Raw genomic sequence first — 27,129 nt, forward strand, 5'->3', positions numbered from 1 at the left:
ACGGCCCTCCTCTGTATGGAGTCAAATGGAAGAAGCTGGTATTTGGGAGCCCCGGCCCAGAGATGAGAGCAGTACTCCATGCGAGGCCGGACTTGTGCTTTATAAAGCAAAAGTCTTTGTCCAGGCGTGAAGTACCGCTTCGCTCTGTTGAGGACTTCCAGCATTTTGGACGCCAACTTGGCTTTGCCTTCCAAATGACTCCGAAACTGGACATCGCTCGAAATGTCGACCCCAAGTATCCCGATACTCTCGGAAGGTCGCAGGGATACTCCTTGGAACTGCGGCGCCATGACAAAGGGGTCCTTCTTCGCAGTGAACGCGCAAACTTGTGTCTTTATCGGGTTGAATTGAACCAAGTTCAATTCACCCCATTCGGAGACTCGCCCCAGAGAGTTCTCCACTTCAGACACAAGTTTTGATCGTCTCTCTTGCACCACGCTCCGAGAGAGACTCTGATGGCCGATATATCGCGCATCCCCCGTGCTATCATCTGCATAGCAATGCATGCCATCAATAGACAGCATGTCATTGATATACAGGATGAAAAGCGTGGGGGAGAGCACCGAACCTTGTGGAACGCCAGCGTTAATGGTCATGGTATCAGAACAGTCACCGTCTACAACGACCGTGATGCTCCGCCCATCCAAAAAGCTAGCGATCCACTTGCAGAGACCCTCGGGGATTCCGTAAGATGGTAACTTCGATAGAAGTGCCCTATGCCAGACCCTGTCGAAGGCCTTCGCGATATCAAGGCTCACAGCAAGAGCCTCGCCCTTGCTCTCCAAGGCTTCAGCCCACCTGTGAGTAAGGTATACAAGAAGATCGCCAGCTGAGCGACCGTGACGGAAACCGTACTGTCGGTCACTGATCAGCTGGCGATCTTCAAGATACTTCAGGAGTTGTGTATTTATAATTCGCTCCATCACCTTGGAAAGCAAGGAAGTTATCGCGATAGGCCTGTAGCTCGATGGGTCCGACCGGTCACCCTTCTTGGGGATAGGGTGGACATGAGCAGTCTTCCATGAAGACGGAACCTTGTTAGTGCAATAAGAGAGGCGATACAAACGCGTTAGCGCAGGTGTCAGCTCAGGGGCGCACGTTTTCAGAACCACTGCGGGGATGCCGTCTGGCCCACTCGACTTATGAACGTCCAGGAGTCGGAGCTCCCGCCTGACTGCACATTGTGTGAAGCAGATATCCGGCAGGGAGCTATCACACCGGGGGATGCTCGGTGGTGTGGCACCCCCGTCGTCCACAGTCGAGTTCGAGGCGAAGAGTTTGACCAGAAGGTCAGCCTTCTCTTTCGCGCTGTGGGCCAGATTGTCATTTATGTAATTTATAGTTGAGGCTCTAACTTCATACCTCAAGGTGGGTGACGGTATTCAAGTTGTGTTGTCTATTTGTTTGGGTATTTCCTGGCCACACCCTCCGACCAGCCGAACTGTTGTAAACCCATGAAAAAAATTATTGTCTTGGATTGGACCGCAAGTTTCATTAGAATGTATTGGAAGACATATGCATTTAGATTTCGATTTTCTACCTCAAAAGCGGAAGACAATGACAGAGCACTCAGCCAGAAACAAAAGATAAGCTCAACTACAATGCATCAAGGGTCATTTAAGAAAGCGCATTGCATGTTCATTGTTCCTAAGATTGCTTTCCATAGGATGCGATCCTTCGCGGTCTGTTTGCAAATATGCTTGAGTATTGAGAAATCGTATGAAAGTTCGAAAATCGAAGAAAATCGTTATAAAAGTAACTTAAATGAGCACTTTTTTTTCTGGCCGGTTGCCCAGCCTCCTACGAGGTCCCCGCGCCTAGGGGGCGCGCGGGGTATGTGGGACTCAGCGATCTGCAGGTGTTGAGAGCAGACCGCGGGCCCAGGGAATTTTAGGGCCCACCCACTAATCGACTCCCCTGCACTCTTACACCCGACGTCCGATCTCCGTCCGGGGTCAAAACCCGGTCAGAGTAGGGGGGTTCCCGCAGTCAACACTAGAACCAGACACGCGGCATCACCCCGAGGACGCCCGACCGACGGGTCGTCGAGGCGTTAGTCGACGACCAACGACGTCGGTCTCCGCGGTACGGCCGCCCTACCAGGCCGCCCGGGCGATGCCCCTGGTGTTCCGGGATACCCCGCTGGGCCAGAACCAGCCTGCCGAGTCGGAACGCGATACACCGTCGACCCGGAACGTAAATGAGCATGACTCAAGCCTTATATTACCTTGTCCCATCTCAAATTGCACAATGATCAATGGATCATAGATTTCAAGGATATAATTTGTATAATTGGTAATCCTATTTTGAGCTATCCTTCTGAGTAAGCCTTAACTGTAATTAACGCCTCACATCAGAATATACATATATAACATTATTAATTGTATGGTATATGGGCTTCGGTAACCACTCGACACCAGGTGAATCGTGAGCTAGTTCATACATTTATGCAATAAATAAATAAGAATGAAAGGAACGAAAGGAATGAAACGAATGAAATGAAAGAAATATGAAAAATTAAAAACAATAATTGAATAAGTTAAGCATAAATACTTATTACGAATGTGGCGGGTAGCCATCATACAACGCAAGATAATTGACAGATGCCTGAATCTCGCTTACGACATTTTCAAGATAAAGCGCATACCTATATACAAGTTCCGAACAACAACGTTCGGAGTAACCTAGGTTACTGTATTGCCATACTGGTTGCAAGTGTCCTGGAAGGCTGATCTCCCATCGCCGGCGGCGTCGCAAATCCGCAAATTCATCTCCCCCTTTTTTTAGTCCATAGAATAGCCGCTAAGACCAACATTGTGTATTAATATAATACAAAAAAAAAAAACCCCATTGCTGTGGGACCCAGAATTTTTGGACAACCATCAATGGAAAAAAAAAAAAAAAACACACACACACACACAACTTCACGGGGGGACTGCAGATGGTTGACGACGGCGGGTGGAGCGGCGGCGGCTGGGTAGGAGGAGGAAGAGGAAGAAGAAAAGGGAAGAATGAAGAACGAAGACTAGAGAACGAAGGTATGAGGGTCGTCCATCCCTCCCCTACTTCATGGGAGTAGACCCGCCTCATTATCATCATTATCATCATCGTCGTCATCATCATCACCTACAGCATGACCATTATCAGTCACCATGATCATCATCATCATTCCCACATCAAAAATTAAACCTACGAAATATCATTACCTTCTCATACCAGCTCATCACCTACTAATCAACTACCAACAGGCAACAAACATCACCCCTGCCTCGTTAGGCAGGGAGTTCAAGCCCGGGCAGAGGGGATTGCCTCGAGGCCAGATCCGTGCCCCCGTAAGGGGACACGAAGACCCAACGACGTCCGGAGCAATATCACCCGCTCGGTGGAAGATCTTCTCTCTGTCGTTAAGCTTCCCCAAAACGAATAATGAAAATTATATGTGAATTCTACATCCAAGAAATTAAATACAGACATCAGTCATAATAATATCAGAATGCTTCAAATGCAACGTACAATTTTTCATATAATAAATTGGTATCGACAACGAGGCGTTGCAATTTTGTTTAACAAACACGCGCCCCTCAAATTTAAAAGCCTATGGCTTAAGCTGCTAAGCCATCGGTTCCATTGTTGCGTTGATACTTACTTATTGTTCTTGTGAGTTGTTTAATATTTTAAGTCTCGTTTCCTTCGAAGATGGCTTTTAGGTTATAAAAATTCACAATTCCGTTGTAGAAACCTTTTGTTTGACGTTTCAAATTGAGAATAGCATTGTCCGAGCTTTCTAATCTCTTGCTCGTTTATCGACATCAACTTATAATCAATAAAACAGATGATGCTTGAGTAAATACTCTTACAGATAAATAAACCGTTTATGATAATAAAAATAAATGAGAATATCCAGTCCAGATCTTTATGAAGGTGCTTTGAGGAGTTTCTTTTAGTTGCGATAACACGCAATTTCCCCCTATTAAATCTCTGGTAGCTTAAGGGCTATTCTAGCGTGGCGTGGCTTGGTAGATGAGTTCACGGGACTCAATCTGGAAAGACTTGCTAGCCCTAGCTAACACTAGCCCTAGGAAGAGCTTCGTTGAATCTACAACCGCATCGAAATCGCGGCTCACTGAGAAGGTCTGGCGAAACACTCAGTGTGTTGTGTTTATAGGTTAAGTTGTACTTCGAACTATAGCTCTCCGGAGAATCTGGATCAGACATGTTTCGGGCGACGTCGGCTTTGTCGGTGTTCGGGCCTTGTCGCCTCGGTCGGAGATATTGTTTGAGGCAGCCACGATAATAGGGGTCCCGTACCACGCCGCATACTCTAAGAAAATAGCGCGTATAGACGAAAATGAGAGATCTACTATGCAATAGATATTTGAAATTTGTTTATACCTTAACAAGCGCCGTCTTTAGGACTTGTGCGAAATATGTGAAATATAGTGCATTGGTGAAATAATTAAAAATAATGTACGTATAAATATATCTGTGTTTTATTTCATTCGTTAGGCTGAGCGAGCATTGCTTCTGGGATTGTCTCTGCGATTGTCTTGATACTTGGTACACTTCTTGTTGACTCTTTAGGAAAAGTTTTCATCTGTGTTTATTAAAATTATGTCGTCGGTGTCCGTATTGTTACATAAATGAGACTGTAGTTATTTTCATGTATATTTGAAACACACGTATGAGCGAAAGTTGCTGATGTATTTTGTAAAATAATAATACTCGTAATATAACGATACTTATTACTTAACTTATTTTGAAATAGCCTACATCGAAAAAGAGAAAGGAAATACTGAATCCTAAGTTTTTGGAACGAAGTTTCTTATGGGACGATGCGGAGGGGTACCCTAACCGCGAAAAAACGTCCGTAACGTAAGATTTTTATTAGTAATGCACACGGTGTACGACTTAACTTTGTAATAACGTACAAAAAATTACATATTTTTTTATCATTCATTGACCACGATCTCAGAGCGTTCGTTTGCGCAATACACTTACTCTTATGCAAACAACCGTGAATGAAGTGCACCACAATAAGTTCGCACGTTACCGAATGGCCGTGGGTTGTTGCGAAACCTCCAGTTTTATTTTCTTTATACCTCGAATAGAACTTAAAATTAATATTTTTATAATAAGGAACTTCGTTCCTATCCGGTGTCCCACGACACCACACATCTTTTTTTTCTTTATCACGTACATTTACCAACAATGTTAAATGTAACCTATGTCAATAAGAACTGTCAAAAATATGAGAACTTTTTGGCGGGAATGCGAGGAGTGAAGTTGTGTGATTTGTTTTATTTTGTCTATTTAGTGTTTCTTCGGGTTTAAATGTGTAATAATGGTGGTTTATTAACTGTTTAATATCTGTGAAAGTGCGCAAATGTGGGAAAATGAAACGTAACTTCTCGGGATCCTCCAAAAAGTCCACTGAAAAAATCTTAGTAAATGACCACCATTTTACTAAGATTATATTTCATCCCATATCATCTCAATTCATTTCATTTAATTTCATCCCAGTTGATTAGTGTCTCAAATTAATCATCTTCATTTCATTTCACTCCATAATATCATTTTTCATAAAAATATTAATAATATAAATTAAAATAAGACATGACTTAAAGGTCTCAGTTACCAGGTCATAAAATTTAAAAAAAAAGTCAAAAATATGAAAATATTTTAATTACAGATAACTTCTTATCATTTTATTGCGATATATCTCTTATTCCGTATGTCGGCCCGTATGATCTACACTAGCCTTGAGCCATAAAACCATTCACTATGAAAAGGCCAAAAATTTCTATACATTTCTTTTGAATATGAATGTCGCTCAGCCTAAAGATTTCTCATTAACATCCTCTTAATTACATCGAAACGTTTCAAGCTCCTCGTTACATGCTGACACTGAAAACGTCCAGTGAAAAGCTCTTTTGTTCCAAAAAAAGGATCCCTACAAGGACATTTTCCGAAAACAAAATTCTACTTTGAAAATAAATCAAAAGAGACCTTAAATTGATTCCCTTAAAGAATATTTTTGTTAGTTGGTGTGCTATGGACAAAAAATTAAGTCGTGGGGTGGGTTGTAAATGGCTTTCAAACAAGATATACTGGAACGAGTCATTATACTTGGATGACTGCGAGAGATTTTATTATTATTAAAATCTTCTAGCTCTCGGCTATCGCTTTAGTAATCGAAACATTAGTGCATATAGTATTTGTAAGTTATTACTAAGTCGTCGCAGCCTAAAGGATAAGACGTCCGGTGCATTCGTGTTGAGCGATGCACCGGTGTTCGAATCTCAGGCGGGTACCAATTTTTCTAATGAAATACGTACTCAACAAATGTTCACGATTGACTTCCACGGTGAAGGAATAACATCGTGTAATAAAAATGAAACCCGAAAAATTATAATTTGCGTAATTACTGGTGGTAGGACCTCTTGTGAGTCTGCGCGGGTGGGTACCACCACCCTGCTTATTTCTGCCGTGAAGCAGTAATGCGTTTCGGTTTGAAGGGTGGGGCAGCCGTTGTAACTATACGTGAGAACTTAGAACTTATATCTCAAGGTGGGTGGCGCATTTACGTTGTGGATGTCTATGGACTCCAATAACCACTTAATACCAGGTGGGCTGTGAGCTCGTCCACCCATCTAAGCAATAAATAAAAAACAAAAAAAACTTAACTAATAGCCTATTGTATCTTCTTCAGAATTTCTGTAGATAAAAGCGCTTGTCTAGGAGAGATCGCTTTGTAGAGATAAGACCGCCTATTGTACAATTGACAAATTGCTAGTCGTGAATGTCATGTCAGCTGTCAAATATATTTTTTTTACAAAGCAAAGCTGTCTAAAGAGCAGTGTTTCGTAAACGTGACGTCATTTGGCGCTTACGTCTATTTAGAATGAAACGCAATTCTAAGCCAAATTCATGAATGAAAACTATCGTATTTCCATAAAATAAATTATATGGGTCTGTTTATTTTGAATCTAGTATCAATTAAGATAATAATATGAGTATGTTAAAAAAATGAAATGATGTCAATTATAGCTGTCTGTTGACTGATTATCAATGTTAATTGTGTTTGACGGGTAATAAATTATATTCTCTCTCACTCGCTCTCTGTCTCTCTCTCTCTCTCTCTCTCTAGCTTGGAGCTTCAGCTAGTCTTCTTGTTTCTTCCAACATCATATTAATGTTTGAATACTGTTACTGATTTCATAAGATTCATATTGGTATTGTGAGACCGTTGTCTATTTCTACCAGTAAGAAATAATGCGTTCCGATATAAAAGATGGGACTACAATTCACTATAATTGTCAACTTAGATTAAAATAACGATAACAGCGTAAATGAGACGTACTCCAGTATGAAGATAGCACTAGATGGCCCTAAGCTCGCTCATTTGTCTAAACGATAAATAAAAATTAAAAACAAATGTAAGTGTAGTCATCGAAAACACCCAAGAGTATATGACAAATACCCGAAGTTTTTTTTTATATTGCTTAGATGGGTAGACGAGCTCACAGCCTAATTGGTGTTAAGTGGTTACTGGAGCCCATAGACATATATAACGTAAATGCGCCACCCAACTCGAGATATAAGTTCTAAGGACTCAAGTATAGTTACAACGGCTGCCCCACCCCTCAAACCGAAATGCATTACTGCTTCACGGCAGAAATAGGCAGGGCGGTGGCACCTACCCATGCGGACTTATAAGAGGTCCTACTACCAGTAAAAAGTTTCATAATACTTGAAATAATAAATAATTTTTTAGCCTTCCTTAAAAAAAACTTCTCATTTGAGCGGGCACGAAACTAACTTTCTCAATACACCAAAGGCTACAAAAAAGTCGAACAAAGTTGACGGTTAAGTGAAATGGCAGTAAATTAATCTGACGATCCGACGACGCGTGAACTTCAAATATGAACCTAGTACAGTGAATAAATATGTTAATAGAGATCGAATTTTCGTCCGTTTTTTTGCTAATGCAACTGTATCGTTATTGTTACTCTAGTTACTCTAAATGGCAGTTTAATTCTTAAGGTTTTATCTTAAAGCATTCAATTTCAAAGTCTGCATTATAACGTTTGCAAGTACATATACATAGATAATTTCAATGCCCATTATATATAGGCTTGTCACGGGCATTGTGCTAGTCGAAATTACCTCAAACGATTTCACAAAAATACGTGATGACTGTTAAGTATTCTAAATTATTTAAAGTGTAAAATAAGCGAGTCTGTTATTCTATACGGTTTTCCGTTCTTGTACCGGAGCCATCGAAGGCCTAATCTGTGCGAAAGCCTAATGGCCGACATGCTGTCATCAATCACGGAGTTAGGAATAGGTATTCACAAATACAGGTTCACGGATTTTCAGTGGTGAAATGCTCTGACAACTGCTTAATTGAATCATTGAATATAACGTATCGGTGCGAATTGACTTGATATTTCATATGATATGGAGCGATTTTTCGGTTTGACAATATATTATTACGAGTAGTAGCCGGTGTTATGGTGAAACATTTCTGTTTTGTATCCGGGGCTGCTTTTTAACTAGATAGCAGAGAGGCTATTATTATCCAGTGTCATATATTTTTGGAAGAAAGGTGGCCGTTTTTTTTCCTCCTACCTATGCTGATAGCCTTAAGAGGCTATTTCCGCTTCGCCTTAAAGTGTAGGTGAGCTCACGGGGCTCGAACCGGGAGTGTTGCTAACACTGGCCCTAGCAAGAGCAGTGCTTCGCAGAATCTACCACCGGATCGGAAACGCGACCCACTGAGAAGATCCGGCGAGAAACTCAGTGGGCTGTGTCTATGGGGGATGACCGATAATTTTATATCTAAAGCCGCACAGTGGCAGGTAGCGGCGTCGTATTACAGAAATCTATGAGCGATAATTGTTGTTCAGGTATGTAAAATTGGATATTTAAAAAAAAAGGTGAGAAATGTCTTGTGAATTCGGTTGGGACGTAATTCTTTTTTGTTTGCGTTTAATTTAATTAATGAAGTAATGATTAGAATGAGTAAAAAATAAAGAGTCGGTATAAAACAATGACACGAATCATGCGAATGTTATGAAATGCGAATAAAGTTGGCATTGCTGATAAATTTCTGGAATGTTAGTGAAAAAATTATATCACTATTTTATGTCAACTATTTTAAAAAAATTCACATTCTCGGCATATTGCCGGTAACGTGCGATAAGGAACACCGTTCCAAGAATGTACATTTTTGACGAAGCATGTTGCTGATAACTCTATTTCTGTAATCTGACGAAGCATGTTGCGGATAATAACATGTACTTTTAGGTTAGGAATATTGTGTTCTTTTTTTATAATAAATAAAGTTTTATAATTGAATCAGTTCTCTGTTATGATAGAAAAACGGCAAAATTATGGGTTTTGAGTAATGTGAAACATCTCAGACAACATAATTAATTCGCGACCGAAATAGCAGGTAGTGGGTGGATGATGCCGCCTACACATGCGACCAAACAGACTAAAACTTTCAACAAATTTCATTTGAGAATTTAGAATTAAATAAGTTATATAAGTCTCATTAATAAAATCTCTAATTTATCTAATATAATCGTGTCTTCCAAAACAGAAATTATAGAAACTTATGTTTTAATTAAAGCTAAATTGGTATCAGCATGAAATCAGACACTAATGAGGTTGGTTTTTAAATAGAAAATGTTGGATTTACATCGAACACGGTTTTATTTTGTGAAAATATAATTAGCACTACTTTCAGTGAGTATTACATTCGGTTTTGAGCAATAAAAAATATTAATTCATCGCATGTCTTTTTTATGATAAGGTTGTTTTTTATTAAGTGAGGATTTTTGGTGGCCCGAAGGCCTTTCCAATTTTACCAGAACAGGTAGGCGAGCAAAGGTTCAGCTGGAGGTATGGGATTTGGTAACAGCTGCCCGAGCGCCTCTAAAGGAGATGTAACAACTCAAGAGCTACTGCATCGCGAATGAATCTACTACCGAATCGGAATCGCAACCCACTGAGAAGATCTGCCGAAAAACTCAGCTGAACTGATAAAATTGTGTATCAAAAGATTGCATCTATGGTCGAAACTATTATATTCAGCTTCTTCAACGGAAAAATAAATTTAATTTGCTGGCTTTGTCACAAATTCAGTAATATGACATTCTGCAGGACAGAAATGTAAAGTGTACAAAGCTTGTAGATCATTTACGTGTACTTGTGTAGAATATAATATGTGTTATATTTGTAGTATATAATAAATTTCGTAAGTTTTTTTTTTGGGTTCCGAGTGTTGACCTCTTTGTTATTTTGGAACATAAGAAGGCATCTATATATTAATACGTGAAGCAAAAACGTTGTATCCCTTTTTACGAAAATTGCGCGGACGGAGGTGTATGAAATTTTCCACACTTATAGAGAATATAGAGAAGAAGTGCACAATGCTAATATTTTTTTAAAATAATGCATAATAGATACATTAAATCAATAAAGAAAACATTACACACACTACATACCATGTATTTGACGCACACACGTATGCATACTATTTATTGTCAAACTTTTGTTCTTGACGTCTGTTGTCGAATTGAGAATAGATTAAATATTGTTTGTCTTGTTAATATTTTTTATAGTGTACTCATGGCTAAATTTGTGATTATAGAAGTATAAAATACAATCATAATAGTGTACAAACTTACATTTCCAATTAATTATAGTCGAATTTCGACTACTGCGGGACCTCTAGTACACATTGAATTTGCTGTATTATTGTATAGCCGTGTTTTAAACGAGATACGCTATGGCGGGGCGATACAAGTTCTTAGCGTAGCCGAGAGCCACTTAAAACTCGTTTCGAACTTTATCCATTTTATGATACTTCAAAAGATTTGTGTAGAAACTGTGAAGATGTATGATTGTGCAAAGCTGTGTGCCCGAAACAGATTGCTTAACAACAAAAAACTCTGATTTACACATTATTAATTTATACCGAAGATAGGTGATTTCTCATTATTATTTTTAAAGTTATTTAATTTTGCAGTATACACAAAATATTATGATTTAATATATTAAAATATATTAACACAAATAAATTATTTAATACATTTTACAATCATAATTAAAGGTATGACATGTTCGGATTTTATCCTGTGTTTTTTGGAATGTTTGTTTTTTTGTTCGTGTCTTTCACGCTTATACTCTATAGCTTCTGTTGGCCCTTCAAGAATGATAGGGTATAACCCTACCATTCTTGAAAAATAATAATAATAAAAGAAAATCGGTTGACGAGCAAAGGAGAAGTAGAAGGAGGAGAAAATGGTACATTGATTTTGCTTTACCTATTTGTATCAAGATTTTCCTTCTCTTTCTCTCGCATGTCTGCTGTGTTTGTATATTTTATTTCTACAATTAAGGGCCTGTGCACACCACGTTTTTTAAACGCGCCGTTGACGCGCGTTCGTAGCGATGCAGACGCGATACGCACGCAAGTCAGACGCAGCCTGTAGACCTTTGCACACCTGTATAAATTCAAATACGCGTTTGAATCGATACAGACGCGATGCTCACGCGCGTTTGTATCGATACAAGCGACAAGAAACCATTCTGTGGGATAAAAACGCGCCGTCAACGCGGGTTTGTATCGATACACATGTGCGTTAGCATCGCCTTTGTATCGATACAGACGACAACAAACCGCTCTGTAGGATAAAAGCGCGCTTAAAAAACGTGGTGTGCACAGGCCCTAATTGTCTTTTATTTGTTCTATAAATTCGTTTCGTATTAATATACTGTTAATTAGTATCTTCAAAGCGTATTGTTCGTTGGATATAAGCAAAAGATGGAGCTTAGTTTCGATATAACCTATTAAGTGGAAAATAATTAAATGAAGGTTTTTTTTTTTATTACAACATCATAAGCCCGACGACGTTGTAGCTATTTTCGGAACGAAAGTGTTTTGCATGAAATATAAAGCGTTATTTCTTCGAAAAACTGTTCGTTCAACGGGCCCTAATTAAATATTGTATGGCTTTATTGGCTTAAAATAAAAATAAAAATTGTTAATATAAGCTATTCATTTTTAGAACATTGGTTATTTGTGATTCAAATTACGGATACGTGGAATTACTTAAATCTAGCGTAGCTAAGAAATCTTGTTTATCATTGACATATTTAAATAGTGGTTTTAAATTTCTCACTGCAAACGGCTTTTAAAAGGAACATTTGTTTTTAATGAAACACATCATCGTAATAGTAACATTCTAAATTAAAAATATTAAAATTTAAATTTAGGAGTTAAATTTCTTTTATTCTTTCTTAATTTTACCATATCTACATTTATCCATACAGGTCATGCAAATCCATGATGGCTCTTCGGTGGTCGGCGCCTGGGTGGTGGTCGTGGTTGGCTTGGGGGTCGTTGTCGTGGTTTTGCAGAAGAAATAATGACCGAAGTGAAGTGGTGCGTGATATTCGATTGGAGAGTGATCGAAGTAAGGATGCGGTTGTTCATCTTCAATGTAAATCAGAGATGATTCATCTGGAAAATAAACTTTTTAATTCAAAACCTTTTTAGCTATTATTGATTTTTAGGTAGTATGTAGTGGTTCTAATATAGACACTTCTTGGTTTATTTTTTACTTTTTCTTGTCCCATTATTCAACTAAATTCTATGACTGCTTTGTGATACGTTTTACCGACGGTAAGGCGTCTTGTAAGCCCACGCGGGCAGGTGCCAGCCATTGTATTGCCTATCTCGGTCGTACGCGGTTTGAATACTGGACAAGCCTGTACTGTAAAACTACAACTTAGAACTCATATTTCAAAAGCGGGTCGTGGCATTGATGCTATTAATGTCTACAATAGGTGGGCCGTGAGATCTTCCACCCATCTAAGCGATAGCAAAAAAACTAGAACACTAGTATCAATCCGTGCGTGCGATGGTGTATGTTTTTTAACCGACTTCAAAAAAGGAGGATATTCTCAATTCGATTGTACGTTTTTTTTATGTTTGTTACCTCATAACTTTTGACTGGATGAAACGATTTTGATGATTCTTTTTTTATTAGAAAGCTGACGCTTCCTGTGTGGTCCAATTTAGTCCAGTTCTGATAATGGTGTTCATGAGAAAATAAGTCTTAAGTTTGCATTAAGTATGTGCGCGACAAATAAATGAATAACTCAATATCACGCCAACCGAATTCGATAATAGTGTATATTAATTTGTTTTGGAATATATTTTTTTCTATTGTAAGTCGGTTTTTGTTAAATCATGTCTATTTACAATTATTAATATGCTCTGTAACTTGCATTTACGTAAATTTATTAATTTAGGATTGGGAGGCAGAGCGTGTCTTGACTGATGACTTATGTTCACAGTGAGTCGCATAACAATATTTGGCCTTGTCACCGTGATTGTCATACCACAGTTCCAAAAACGTCACACTCATAAATTACCGTGACTTTACGTAGGTCACTCGCATCACAGCCCTCGATATTAGAATGATAAAGTCGTTTCATTCTTTTTTGCTTTTCTAAATTACAATCTATTTAGATAAAAATGAATTGCTGTTCGTTAGTCTCGCTAAAACTCGAGAGCGGCTGGACCGATTTGGCTAATTTTGGTCTTGAATTATTTGTGGAAGTCCAGACAAGGTTTAAAAGGTAGATAAATATATGAAAATGCTCGGACTTAAATAAAAAATAACAATTTTGTTTTCTCTTTGATGTGTCCCCTGTCTGACGGATTCCTTTGGTTTGTTTTAAGTTTATTTTATACAAAAGTTTAGGTCTTTTATTTATCGATTTAGGCACTACGAAGTCTGCCGGGTCAGCTAGTATTAAATAAAATTACATTCAGGAGAACGGCAATTGTTTTGGCACGTGTCTGGCGTCAAATATACATTTGGACGACAGACACAGCTGAAAATTCAATGACTAATTGGCGCAGTTACTTCTTTGCTTAAAGGTCTAACTGTATAATGTGAAATGACTGTGAATTTGCATGTGTGTGAAATCTAGATTTGCAAAATTTTCTTAATGTTTTTTTTTATTGCTTTGATGGATGGACGAGCTCACAGCCCACCTGGTGTTAAGTGATTACTGGAGCCCATAGACATCTACAACGTAAATGCACCCACCACCCACCTTGAGATATAAGTTTTAAGGTCTTATTATAGTTACAACGGCTACCCCACCCTTCGAACCGAAACGCATTACTGCTTCACGGCGGAAATAGGCGGGGTGGTGGTACCTACCCGTGCGGACTCCCAAGAGGTCCTACCACCAGTGAAATTGGTGAGTATTTAGATTTTCTCTTTAACGCAAATCGATCTAGGGGTGGGTAGGTACTTAGATTTTATACCTCAAGATAGGGTTCACCTTGAAAAGTAAATCGGTCACGGTCGGTGCTTACTTAATGATATCTCGTTAGCTTGTCAACCTTAAAAGTCTCTTTAGTAGCTATAGGTACATAAAAAGCCAAAGTGATATCACACTATAAAAAAAAATCTACACGGTAACGCTTCGTAGATAAGTAGAGCGTGATCTCTATCTGAGAGTCGTAAAGCCATCTTGTTGTAAAGTGGGCTGAAGATCACGGAAATGTAAGAGTAGGAATACATACTAGAGACCTGTATTGTGATGTGAACGGAAAATAAAGTTTATTAATTGAATTAAGCTCAAATAATTGTCGTGTATATTAATACTGAACGAACTAGTACTGAAAAAAAAAAAAAGTTTTTTTTTATTGCTTAGATGTGTGGACGAGCTCACAGCCCATCTGGTGTTAAGTGGTTACTGGAGCCCATAGACATCTACAACGTAAATGCGCCACACACCTTGAGATATAGTTCTAAGGTCTCAGTATTGTCACAACGGCTGCCCCACCCTTCAAACCGAAACGCATTACTGCTTCACGGCAGAAATAAGCGGGGCGGTGGTACCTACCCGTGCGGACTCACAAGAGGTCCTACCACCAGTAAAACGTTATTTCAACTCTTTTTTTGACTTGTATTACATTGCGCACAGAAAGCTTAACTAAAATATATGTTTTAACAAGATTATTTTATTAGAATTGTGAATAAATTAATTACATATTCATTCTTTTTTTTTTTGCTTAAATGAGTGGACCTACTCGTAACTCACCTGGTGTTAATTGCTTATCGGAGCCCATAGGCATCAAGAATGTAAATTTTGAAACTTAACGTAAACCTGAATTCTAGTTATCAGTTTTATGACAGGCTGCCCCACCCTTGAAACCGAAACGCATACGACAGAAATAAACAAGGTACTTATCCGATGGTACTTTTATTTATTTATTTTATTTTTATTGTTTAGGTGGGTGGACGAGCTCACAGCCCACCTGGTGTTAAGTGGTGACTGGACCCCTTAGACTTCTACGACGTGAATGCGGGTGGCGCACCTTGAGATATAAGTTCTAAGTTCTTTTTTTTTTTTTTTTTATTGCCCTTGTAGGCAGACGAGTATACGGCCCACCTGATGGTGAGTGGTTACCGTTGCCCATGGACTTCAGCAATGCCAGGGGCAGAACCAAGCCGCTGCCTACCGCTAAGTTCTCAAGTATAGTTACAGCGGCTGCCCCACCCTTCAAACCGAAACACATTACTGCTTCACGGCAGAAATAGGCAGGGTGGTGGTACCTACCCGTGCGGACTCACAAGAGGTCTTGCCATCAGTGAAATTAATCGTGCAGGCTCACGCGATATCTCACCATCAGGAAAATTTTTACAATACATTTGTTCATTTTAATGCTGAATTGCGTATCTGAAGTACATATACTTATTTAGGGCCTTAAACACACAGGCTAACGGTATAAATGGCTGGTCTTATTTTTCTAATAAAAAAAACATTAATTGTTTCTAACTTACCGAGATCATGTCGACGCGGCGAACAATACAAAGGGCATATTTTGTAACAGAAGAAGATTGGCTCAGACTTATCTGTGAAACGAAATTCAATAATTTAAATAAAGGGCACAATCAAAAAGTTTTAATCCCAGCTATCCTGATTAAATGAAAACAATAAAGTTCAAAGGTTTGAGATTATTGGTTGGAAGAAGTAAATTTCAATGCTTACAAAATTCATTGAAAGAGCTTTATTGGGCTTAACTTCTTAAGCCAGAAACGATATTTCGGTGTCTGTTTAGAGTTAGTCTAGAATAGCACCACCCCATCTTTTCCCGGGGGTGTTGTAAACGCAACTAAGAGATTTACCGGGGAACGGGAAACAGTGTTCTTTGAGTTTTATAATAGTGGTTGGGTGGGTGTAAACTTGGGTGGGTATAAGGTGATCTGTTTGGGTATGTACCATAACCTTCCTTAGTCCTGTCGCGAAGGAGTCGGTTTCGGTTTGAAATGTATTGACAGTCGTTGGATAAAAAAGTTAGAATTCGATCTAATGTTTCAAGATACGGCATGAATTCTGTCATACATCCAAGCAAAAAATCGGTTGTCTGTAAAGTCGGTTTACTGACAATAGTTGAACGTGACAACGTCATAAGAAAATACTGATGGAATGGTTTCATTTTTCAAAAGAAAATTTTAATTTTGTTTGATAGATATTTTGTATGGATATAGAGAAGGAGGTAAATGGAAATCATTATTGAATTGATCGTGACGTTTCAATTTCCATCATGGCGTTTTCAATGTTCAAATTAGACTCGATTTGACTACGGCGTTCCATGAACGCGTCTTTGTTGTCGTCAAATAATTGGAGAAATTTATTGTCAGTTTAGCCACGTGATCGTGGAATGCCTCAGCGCGAGGTAACGCCGCACGAGTCATGTTTTTTCGTGCGTGCAGCCGGCTCCATCGAATTAAAGGACGTTGTCACGTCAAAAGAAAAACTCGCGCTTGTAAAAGACCGTATTCGCGTTCCAGAGATGCGAAATAAAAACTAAATTACACCAAATCATTAAAAAATATGACAAAATTAACATTCGTAAACTTCTAAGATTTTAAACTACCAGTTGTCGAGCGTCGTTTTAATTAATCACAGGACTACATTTGTGAAACTAATCTTGATTACGTTACGAACAAAAGCTATATCATGGGGTCTTAGAAAGCTTAATTTGAAATTCGAAAACGAATTAAGCAATATTGATAAGTACTAAGGAGATATAAATTATAGTTTTCAAAGTTTCATTAGTCGCGTCTTTGTGTTTTATTAAAGAGACTCTTTTTTTTTTACCTAGATGTGTGGACGAGCTCACAGCCCACCTGGTGTTAAGTGGTTACTGGAATCCACAGACATCTACAACGTAAATGCGCCACACACCTTGAGATATAAGTTCTAAGATCTCAGTATAGTTACAACGGCTGCCCCACCCTTCAAACCGAAACGCATTACTGCTTCACGGCGGAAATAGGCGGGGGGTGGTACCTACCCGTGCGGACTCACAAGAGGTCCTACCACCAGTAAACTCGTGTGATCCTAAAAATACTGTTGACTGTTAATGAACCTTAATAGATAATCATACACTGGAAAAGAGATTATTTACCACTGTCATAAATGTGTGAATTATTTTTATATTTTTTAAATATAGAAACAATTTAATTTAAGCAGTTAATAGATAATTTTAAAACCGTAATATGTATGTAGTTATTTTAAATAATATATGAAACGGTGAGCAATGCGATATGTCCTAATTCAATATATTAAAAATCTATGTTTTTATACTACTTTTACAAATAATCAAGTACTATTTAAATTATAAAACAAAATAAGCGTCATATAATAAAATAGAAACGAATAAATTTAAATAAATCAATTGAAATTACACTTATTTCTAATGCAAGAATCTATAATCTAATTTCTAGGATCATATTCAAATGTAATCTTAGTTAAATTAGCTTAGCTAAATGTAATATTAACAGAATATTAGTCTTGAAATTGAAAGCTATGGCAAGAGATAAGAATACATGAAAGTGAATTTTGCAATAAATAAACAACCACATAGACCACACGTAGGTATTAATGCTCCTACTTAATGGATTCTTATTAGGGTTTTTAAATCTAGATCTCGATATTGATACCTATGGTATTGTCCGGGCAACTCATCGAGTTCAAGTGGTGATACCAAAAAATGAAATCCTACTCGCACAGGTACTCACTGAACACGTAAACACGTAATGGCAGCATCAAGTAGCAATCCCAATTTTAATACAATTGATATCTAAACGTTGATCAATACTTATAAAAAACTTGTGGTTAATATTATCAGTTGATAAATTAAGCCTCCTAACAGTTTTTGCGCTTCAATTATTATAATATAATATCGATATATCGATTGGGTTTGGTTTGTGAAAATGCAAATGCAAATCATTAAATACAAAATAAAATGTATAGTTGGTCGGTCTTATCTTTAAGAGCGGTCTCTTCCAAATAATACACTTCGGGTGGATAAGAATCATTTAAGCATCTTTCCATACATATTATAAATGCGGTCTAATTACCGTTTGAAAAAAAAAGCAAATTTATTAGTAATACAGTACATTATATTAGTAGCATAGTATATTCAATAATGCTATATAAGATATTCGTAATATAAAACGTAATAACGGAATAAAAAAATAAAACAATACCCGCAAACAGAAAAAATGCTTCCATAAAATCCAATTTTAATAAAACAAAGCAAAATATAATGTTAACAAACATTTTACACACTAGAATAAACACGCGCCTTTCACTACTACACGAACACAGCTTTTCTTGAAAGCTTTCCGCGATCTTTATACGAACGTAACAGTGATTCGCTTATTACGTATCTGCATAACGACTTTGTGGCTTTTAAGTTATTGTGATTGACGTCATTGGAAGATCTTGGCGTCTAAAACACTCGTAAGTCTCTTATGAATCCATCAGATCCCATAACTTTTGCATTAGACGTCTTCAGCTCTAACATTAGGAGCAGGCTTAGGAGCCCCGGTAACCGTACTCGTCGAACTCGACAAAGAGTTCGACGTGCAACCTAATTCATGCATCAGCCCGCTAAGTTTCTCGTAGGATCTTCTCAGCGGGTCGCGATTCCGATCCGGTAGTAAATTCTTTCGCGAAGCAGCTGCTCTTGAGTTGTTAGGTCTCCTTCGGAGGCACTCGGGTAGCTGTTAACAAATCCCACCCCTCTTGGCCGAGTCTTTGGTGAAACTGAAAAGGCCTCCGGTAATCCTTCAATCATAAAAAAAAAACTCGTAATTCGTCATTCAAAGTTTTTCACTTAAATTGAAAACCCTAAAATCAGTAAATTGTCTGAGTTTATTGTTCTAAGGTAAATGTAAAAAAAGAAAGTATGAGATCAGTAAAGTAAAATTTGTCTCGGTCTACTACTTTCAAAATTATGCATTATACCTATATAAAAGCTAACTTTTAAAATATTCAAATCTATTTGAGATAGCTTTGAAATGGAAATACATTAGATAAAGAATGTTTGGAAGGCATTTTGGTTTTATAAATACCTTATTGTGATTTTTTTCAAAATGATTGATTGTTTAATTAAATTGGTTTTAAATATTGGTGGATTCGATTTGTTCAAACCGCTGTTGGGATTAAGAGATTTCGAACTCATGATGTTGTAAAAACTTAATTAAATTGTCTAATGTGCTGTTTTCCACTTCACTCTACCTCTCTGTAGCTTACTATTCTAATTCTCTCTCTCTCTCTCTCTCTCTCTCTCTCTCTCTCTCTCTCTCTCTCTCATTTTCTTCCTATGATCTTCTTCAGTCTTTCACCTTCTACGTAGTCCCAGGTTTCTGAAGTTAGCGTCTAAGTAATCTTCGGAGTTCAACGTTCGTCAATTCTCTACTTAATAAGAAAACCCACTACTTACAATAAATCGTAATAGCGTTATGTAATAGCACCGAACAATAAGTCTGGAAAACATCTCACGATGCAAGCGCACATTTAAATAAATTGAATTTACACAGAGGAAAGTTGACTGTGAATCCTAAGCTCGTTTCCTTATTACTAATACTAACTATAACAAGATCTGTTGTACAATTATTATAAGTTAGCTTGTTTAAGTCTTGGATTTATTGCAAGCAGCTTATAAGAGTTCATTCGTGTCTGAAATGTTTCGATAGTGATACTTCAATTTAGTTGGTGAATCGTAAATGTTCATAACAAATTTATAAGGAAATTTATTTCATAACATATGTTTTGTGAGAACAATGACTGTTGTATTGTAATGATTTGTTATAGCTTTCTTTAGCTCTGTAATATTTTCTATGCTATGCTATGTTATACTAAGATACATTAATGATATAAACACAGCACCCTAACTCGTGTAAGTCGATCTCAACAATATGTATCATGTCGTCATTGGTAAACGAATTTGGTGATAAAATTGGTTTGGTTTGTTTCAATCAAAAAATATATAGCAAGGCACAAAGTAATTTTTAAACTAAAACAAGACTGAAACAAATATATGCTGAGATTAATGGTTCAACGTTGATTATACACGTTTTCTTCTCAAACGAACCATATTCAATATTTGACCATTATAAACAGTACAAAGAACTAAACATAAAACCAATTTTTACTAAAAGAAAATCGGATCTTCTAACGCGCTCGAGAATAATGATAGAACTTTTCAAGATTGGGTGAAGCCCGTGAATGTACGCTTGTTCGAAACTACAAGGGATTATACCGCAAGGCGTTTCAATGCCGCGTAGTTCAGTTACCAAGTTAAGGAAGATATTATTATTTCGTATTGATTTCGCAGTTTTTTTTTATTGCCTTTGTAGGCAGACGAGCGTACGGCCCACCTGATGGTAAGTGGTTACCGTCGCCCATGGAGTTCAGCAATGCCAGGAGCAGAGCCAAGCCGCTGCCTACTAACAGTTTTCTAACTGTTTTTCTAACTGTTTAACTAACAGTTTTTCAACATGAACTGTAAATATCTATTTGTGTAAAGGAATATTTCAACTAAATTAATTTTCACTAAATTCAAGGTATAGGTACTTGACCTGAAAAGTGACACATGTTTCAATGAACGATTACAATACATCAATTTTGTTAGTTTGGACTGCAATCTTGGCGAGAATACCCAAAGACAATATTTAGTCCAGTTTGCCATGTTTTAATGGTAGTTCTTATATAATAATATTATAACACCATATTCAATATCTGTAAGTACATATTATAAATGTGTATATGAGAGAGAAACTGGTTGCATGGTGTTTTTAAAATAATGACGTCAGCGTTGCCGATGCCATTCTCTTCATCACTACATTGCCTTCCATAGTGACAGTAATTAAGTAATTAATTTCCAATGAATTCCACTTATTACATTTCAAACGTACAGCGATAACAACAGAGAGCTCCGCTCCGTTCGGCTGCTCGAGTCGGAATGGAGATAGCTTAGACATGAATTCTCTTGAATACCGTCTTAAACAGTTGTTGTGCGTAACATTAATGAAATTTAACTATTTTTAGTTAACTAAATAGTGACGTTGCATCGACACAATTATAATGCTCTATAAAACCTATGTTCTAAAAATTAATAATAATCTAATAAAAATTGCGGTCTTCCGGACATCATTCGAAAAAAAAGGCGGCGTCTGATTTTCCCTTCTTTGTTTTGTATAATCTGTACCCTTTGTCAATGTCACTTAATTGTCCAGTAAAAGCATAAATTCATTTATCAGGCTCAGCTTTGAGGTCTTCATGTAAATTAAACGGGTCGTTCATTGATTAGAGTTTAAAAAGGTTTTAACAAGCTTACATTATATATTTACATTTCTATTATTATTATATTTTAAATTAAAAGAAAAAAAAATAATTCTCTTGTGTAACAATATTGAGTCTGAAGAAATTAAGGAATTTGATATTAAAGAGGTGTTTAGACATATCTATTAACGCAAAATACGATAAGTGTCTCAGGAACTATAGGAAAATACGAAAAATGTATTGTTCTTGGGGAGAAAGATGAGCCCACGGTCTAATGTTATGTAATACCGTTGAAAAATAGACACAAAGAAATAAGCACCCACATCACAAGGTTATATCTATCTTGCGATGTTACATCGAAGTACCAATTACCTTCAAACAGGTATGAATGAAGGCTTATTATTTTATAAGGTATAAGGCGACTCTTGAGCTCGTCAGCCTATATTTAATTAAAAAAGATTCACTCGTATGACAATAAAGGTAGTAAAGTTAAAATTAAATGTCTATGGTTACACATGATGATGTTAAATTTAATGTAGAATTTCATTGAATTTAATGGTACTAGTATTAGTGTTTCGGAGGTTTTTATTTTTTTTATTTTGGGTAAATCTCTTTCGTAAAGGTAGCTTCAGTAAATAGTCACTCAATCCATCCGTAGACCCTCATTTCCATGTCGTACATACGTAAATTGTTTGATTCGTATAGATCCCTACCCATTTGGACCACTTCGGGAATCACTGGGTTGCTTCTGTGTTTGGAATACACTCGAGATACAACCCTTTTACTAGACGTTTATCGAGACACCTTATTTGTATCTTATAAAATATTTATACAGGCATGTACATTTTGACGCCGGTTATCGGAAGTATTGAGAAACAATCTTACCTTTTGAATGATAAATTTTGTTGACATGTTTTTCTTTTATCTATATACTAGCGACCCGCCCTCGCTTCGCTTCGGAAACATTAAAACACACATGAAACCAAAAAAATTAAATAAAAAAAAAAAAAAAAAGTAGCCTATGTTCATCAGGTACAATGTCGGCTTCTAATGGAAAAAGAATTTTTCAAATCGGTCCTGTAGTTTCGGAGCCTATTCGAAACAAACAAACAAACAAATCTTTCCTCTTTATAATATTAGTATAGATTAATACGTGAAGCAAAAATTTGTACCCCTTTTTAAGAAAATTGCGCGGACCGAGGACTATGAAATTACTCAGACTTATAGAGAATATATAGAAGGAGTGCAGAATGTCAATATTTTTTGTAAATTATACATAAAAATATATTAAATCAATAAAAAATACATTACACACACTACCATCTATTTGACACACACACGCATGCATACTATTTGTTTATTGTCAAACTTTACCTATTGTCTAGAGTGTGTGGTCAAATTGACAATAGATTAAATATTGTTTATCTTCATTCATATTTGTCTAAAGTGTAGTCTTGACGAAATCTGTGATTAGGGAAGCGTAATAGTCTTTGACAATAGAATCATAATAGTGTACAAACTTATAATTTCAATTAATTATAGTCGAATTTCGACTTCCGGGGGACCACTAGAAGATTATATAAATGACATCATTAATTTTGAAGTCGTCGTGGCCTAACGGATAAGACGCCTGGTGCATTCGTATCAAGCGATGAAACGGTGTTCGAATCCCGCAGGCAGGTACTCATTTTTTCTAATTAAATACGTACTTCCCAATAGTTCACGATTGACTTCCACGATGAATGAATAACACCGTGTAATAAAAACAAAACCTTTTCTTTTTCCTTCCTATGCTGATAGCCTTGAGAAGTTATTTCAGCTTCATCCTGACGTGTAGGTGAGCTCACGGGGCTTAAGCCGGAGTGTTGCTAGCACAGCAAGCGCAGTGCTTCGCAGAATCTACCACCGGATCGGAAACGCGACCCACTGAGAAGATCCGGCGAGAAACTCAGTAGGCTGTGTCTATGGATTAATTCGCTCGTCGAGCCCTTCGTCGCAAGCGACGGGTTCGACGAGGACGGTGACCGGAATAAAACCCGCAAAATTATAATCTGCCGTGAAGCAGTAATGCGTTTCGGTTCGGTTCGGTTTGAAGGGTGGGGCAGCCATTAATTACACTTTTAAAACTGAGACCTTACAGCTCGTGTCTCGAGTTGGGTGGTGGCATTGACGTTGTAGATGTCTATGGGCTCCGGTAACCATTTAACACCAGGTGGGCCGTGAGCTCGCCCACTCAACTAAGCAAACAAAATATATATTTAAAAAAAATGTAGTCACGACTGTCAGTCTATTACGTTTTCACGCCCGAACCATTGAAATAATTCTGACGAAATTTGGTATTGAAATAGTTTGAACTCTGAGAAATAATGATAAAAATACTACCTTTCATCCCTCTGCCGAGTACGGGTTTCCGCCCACGACTTACAAAGTATAGTCTACGCGGACGAAACTGTGGGCGGAAAGCTAGTTAATAAATATATGTAAATTGAAATGAGACATTTGAAGGTGATATATCAATTTCACACTGTAATATCTGGATATGAAAATATTTTTTTCTCTTCTGACAGAGATAAACGAGGGTATCTGTGAATAAATGTATTATTTGAATCCTATCCCAATATCATGCTGTCAAGGATAATTTTAAATTGCTTTTTTTTTGTAGGTAATTATTTTTCGCAGATATTTTCTGTTCTTGGTGCAAGTAGATATGCGCGATGTTTAAGGCTTAATATACGCTTTGGGCAATCAACGATTGGTAGGAACAATTACTTATACCGTAAAGTTACTATGGGAAATTTTGAAAAGAAATATCTGTTAGAAGTCAGGACCTTATGTTTGGTTTATGAAATTATTAAATGAACTTTCATAAGTTAATCATTATTTATTTAATTTATGGGTGAAATAGATCGCAGACCACTCACTAATTGGTCTATCCTAGTAATAAATAATAACAAAACAAAAACTTTCACTATGCATATTTCTAGATTGATTCTCAATTGTTTTAGAATTAAGTTATCATGGTTTTGCAGTGAGATCACCTCATGACTTGCTGGCGATGCTCTGTGTGCACAAAGCAAATCAGGTAAAAATGAGTATCGAGAAAAGTAATATAAAAAAAAATCATGACATAACATTTTCAAAGGAATCAGGATATACAAAGTTGTTGAGAACTCTCACTTTTAGTAATACTGGATTTACCTGCGAATCCACTTAGTTTACCTAAGAACAGGTCTCAGATTATCAGCTTATTTTTACTGGTGACGCAACGTGGCGATAATGATGCAAGCACCTGATATGATTATCGTGAAACGTCTCTCTAACTGTAAATTCTGCATCTTAATATTGATAAGTGTGGATACTGGTTGCTCAGCTTGTTTTTAAGCTTTATTTATTAATTATGGGTTTTTTTTTTCGCTTAGATTGTGGACGAGCTCACGGCCCTCCTGGTGTTGAGTGGTTATCGGAGCCCATAGACACCTACAATGTAAATGCCGCCACCCACCTCGAGACATGAGTTGTATCTTAATATTGATAAACGCGTATACAGTTGCTCAGCTTGTTTTTAGGCTTTATTTATTAATAATTAATATTTTAGGGCATAGCTTCGTTCTCTGTGATTGCTTTTGTGAAGCCATTCATATGATCCATTAGATGCAGTGGACGAGTTTTTCTAATATTTGTTGGAATATAGGCCACACCCCTGGTCCAAGAGTAGGGATTTGGTTGGTATATCCTGACAATCATGTGCTGAGAGAATATGATTTTTCAATAACACAGTCAGTATTTTCTAGCTATTGAAGAGAAATTAATACTAGTACGATGATCATAGATTTCGGTAGGCAGCGGATTGGCTCTGCCCCTGGCATTGCTGAAGTCCATGGGCGACGGTAACCACTCACCATCAGGTGGGCCGTATGCTCGTCTGCCTACAAGGGCAATAAAAAAAGAAGATATATATCATAGATCATAGGAATAAGTTCAGTTTCGTTCTCCGACATATTTATGTTTTTTTTTTATATATGATAGACCAAGCCACAGACTATAAAGTAAGCTAAGAGCAAAAATAAATTGAAAAATGCATAATGACATATGATATCGGTAGGCAGCGGCTTGGCTCTGCCCCTGGCATTGCTGAAGTCCATGGGCGACGGTAACCACTCACCATCAGGTGGGCCGTATGCTCGTCTGCCTACAAGGGCAATAAAAAAAAACCTCTTATTGTAATAAGGACCTATCACTCCGGAACATATCAAGAAATAACTTAGAATACGAGAAATAAATCTCTCAAACTATCTTCATTTCAAACTATAACTCGCTGCGAGATTTGCGTTTTCAATATCTGTGCAAAAAACAACAACGAACACGCAAAACTTAAGTTATTTTGAATTGTAGAAACAGGATAGGCGAAATTAATACTTGTTACAACAATAAATCCATCGAAATAAAAGTATAGTGCAATAGAATTTTTAAGAGCTATAGCGGTTCTTATTTGGAATTAAAAAAGTTTTCAGCGTAGGCTTTCGCAGAACATCGAAATTAATGGTTTTTATTTTATAAGAGATTCCTTGAAATTAATTACTTAGTGTAAGGCATATTGTAAGTTCGCACATGTATTACTAAAAGTACACATAGGTACGCATAGATTTACTGGTGGTAGTACGTCTTGTGAGCCCGCACGGGTAAGTACCACCATTCTGCCCATTTCTACCGCAGAACAGTAATGCGTGTTGGCCTGAAGGGTGGAGCAGCATTTGTATTATAAAAATGATGACTTAGAACTCATGTGTCAAGGTGGGTATTTACGTTTTTCTTGTCTACGGTCTTTGATAGCTATTTAAGTAGTAAGTAATTTTAAAGCTAAACTCGTTCACTTGTCATCATCATTCTCCTGCCCTTCTCCCAGTCCACCTGGGGTCGGCGCAACATCATCATCATCATTACAGTTTGAAGGGTGGGGCAGCTGTTGTAACTATACTGAGACCCTAAGACTTATATCTCAAGGTAGGTGGCGGCATTTACGTTATAGATGTATATGGGCTCAGGTGATCGCTCAACACCAGGTAGGCCGTGAGTTCGTCAACACACCTAAGCAATAAATGAAGTGTTTTCTCCGGCCATACTCCTCTATCATATACTAATTCTTCGCTCATTCCCTTCTTACCCATATAGTCTTTCACGCAATCCATCCATTTTTCCTTAGGTCTACCTCTTCCTCTAAAGCCTTCCACATTCATAGTTAAAACTCTCTTAACTCCTTCATCTGTCTAAGCAATAAAAGGTATCTCCAGTCGACCTGTTTTTGCTGCGAAGCATTTATGCGTTCCGGCGTGTACGTCTGTGACGAGATGACATGACCTTACAAAATCTTTAGGCCCGTTAGTTGTTAATATGAAGTGAACCAAGAAAAAAAGGTAGGTTTCTGTTTTAATGCTTCCAAATTAATAATAA

General features: G+C 37.4%; 1 protein-coding gene and 1 long non-coding RNA gene across 2 annotated transcripts in view; one reads left to right on the forward strand and one right to left on the reverse strand.

Annotated features, from left to right (window-relative positions):
* The window catches only part of LOC149503261 (uncharacterized), a 92,088-nt gene that overhangs the window by 7,027 nt on the left and 57,932 nt on the right, over window positions 1-27,129 (forward strand). The gene's annotated exons all lie outside the window — the stretch shown is intronic.
* LOC149503262 (uncharacterized) lies at window positions 12,303-16,799 on the reverse strand. Its single transcript, XM_089738489.1, has 3 exons — window positions 16,676-16,799; window positions 15,885-15,956; window positions 12,303-12,535 (listed from the first exon to the last, which is right to left on the reverse strand). Exons 1-3 carry the CDS (start codon window positions 16,797-16,799, stop codon window positions 12,303-12,305), a joined length of 429 nt encoding a protein of 142 aa, XP_089594615.1.

The sequence above is a fragment of the Bombyx mandarina genome, chromosome 03, assembly GCF_030267445.1.
Source record: "Bombyx mandarina strain Sakado chromosome 03, ASM3026744v2".
Classification (NCBI taxonomy): domain Eukaryota; kingdom Metazoa; phylum Arthropoda; class Insecta; order Lepidoptera; family Bombycidae; genus Bombyx; species Bombyx mandarina.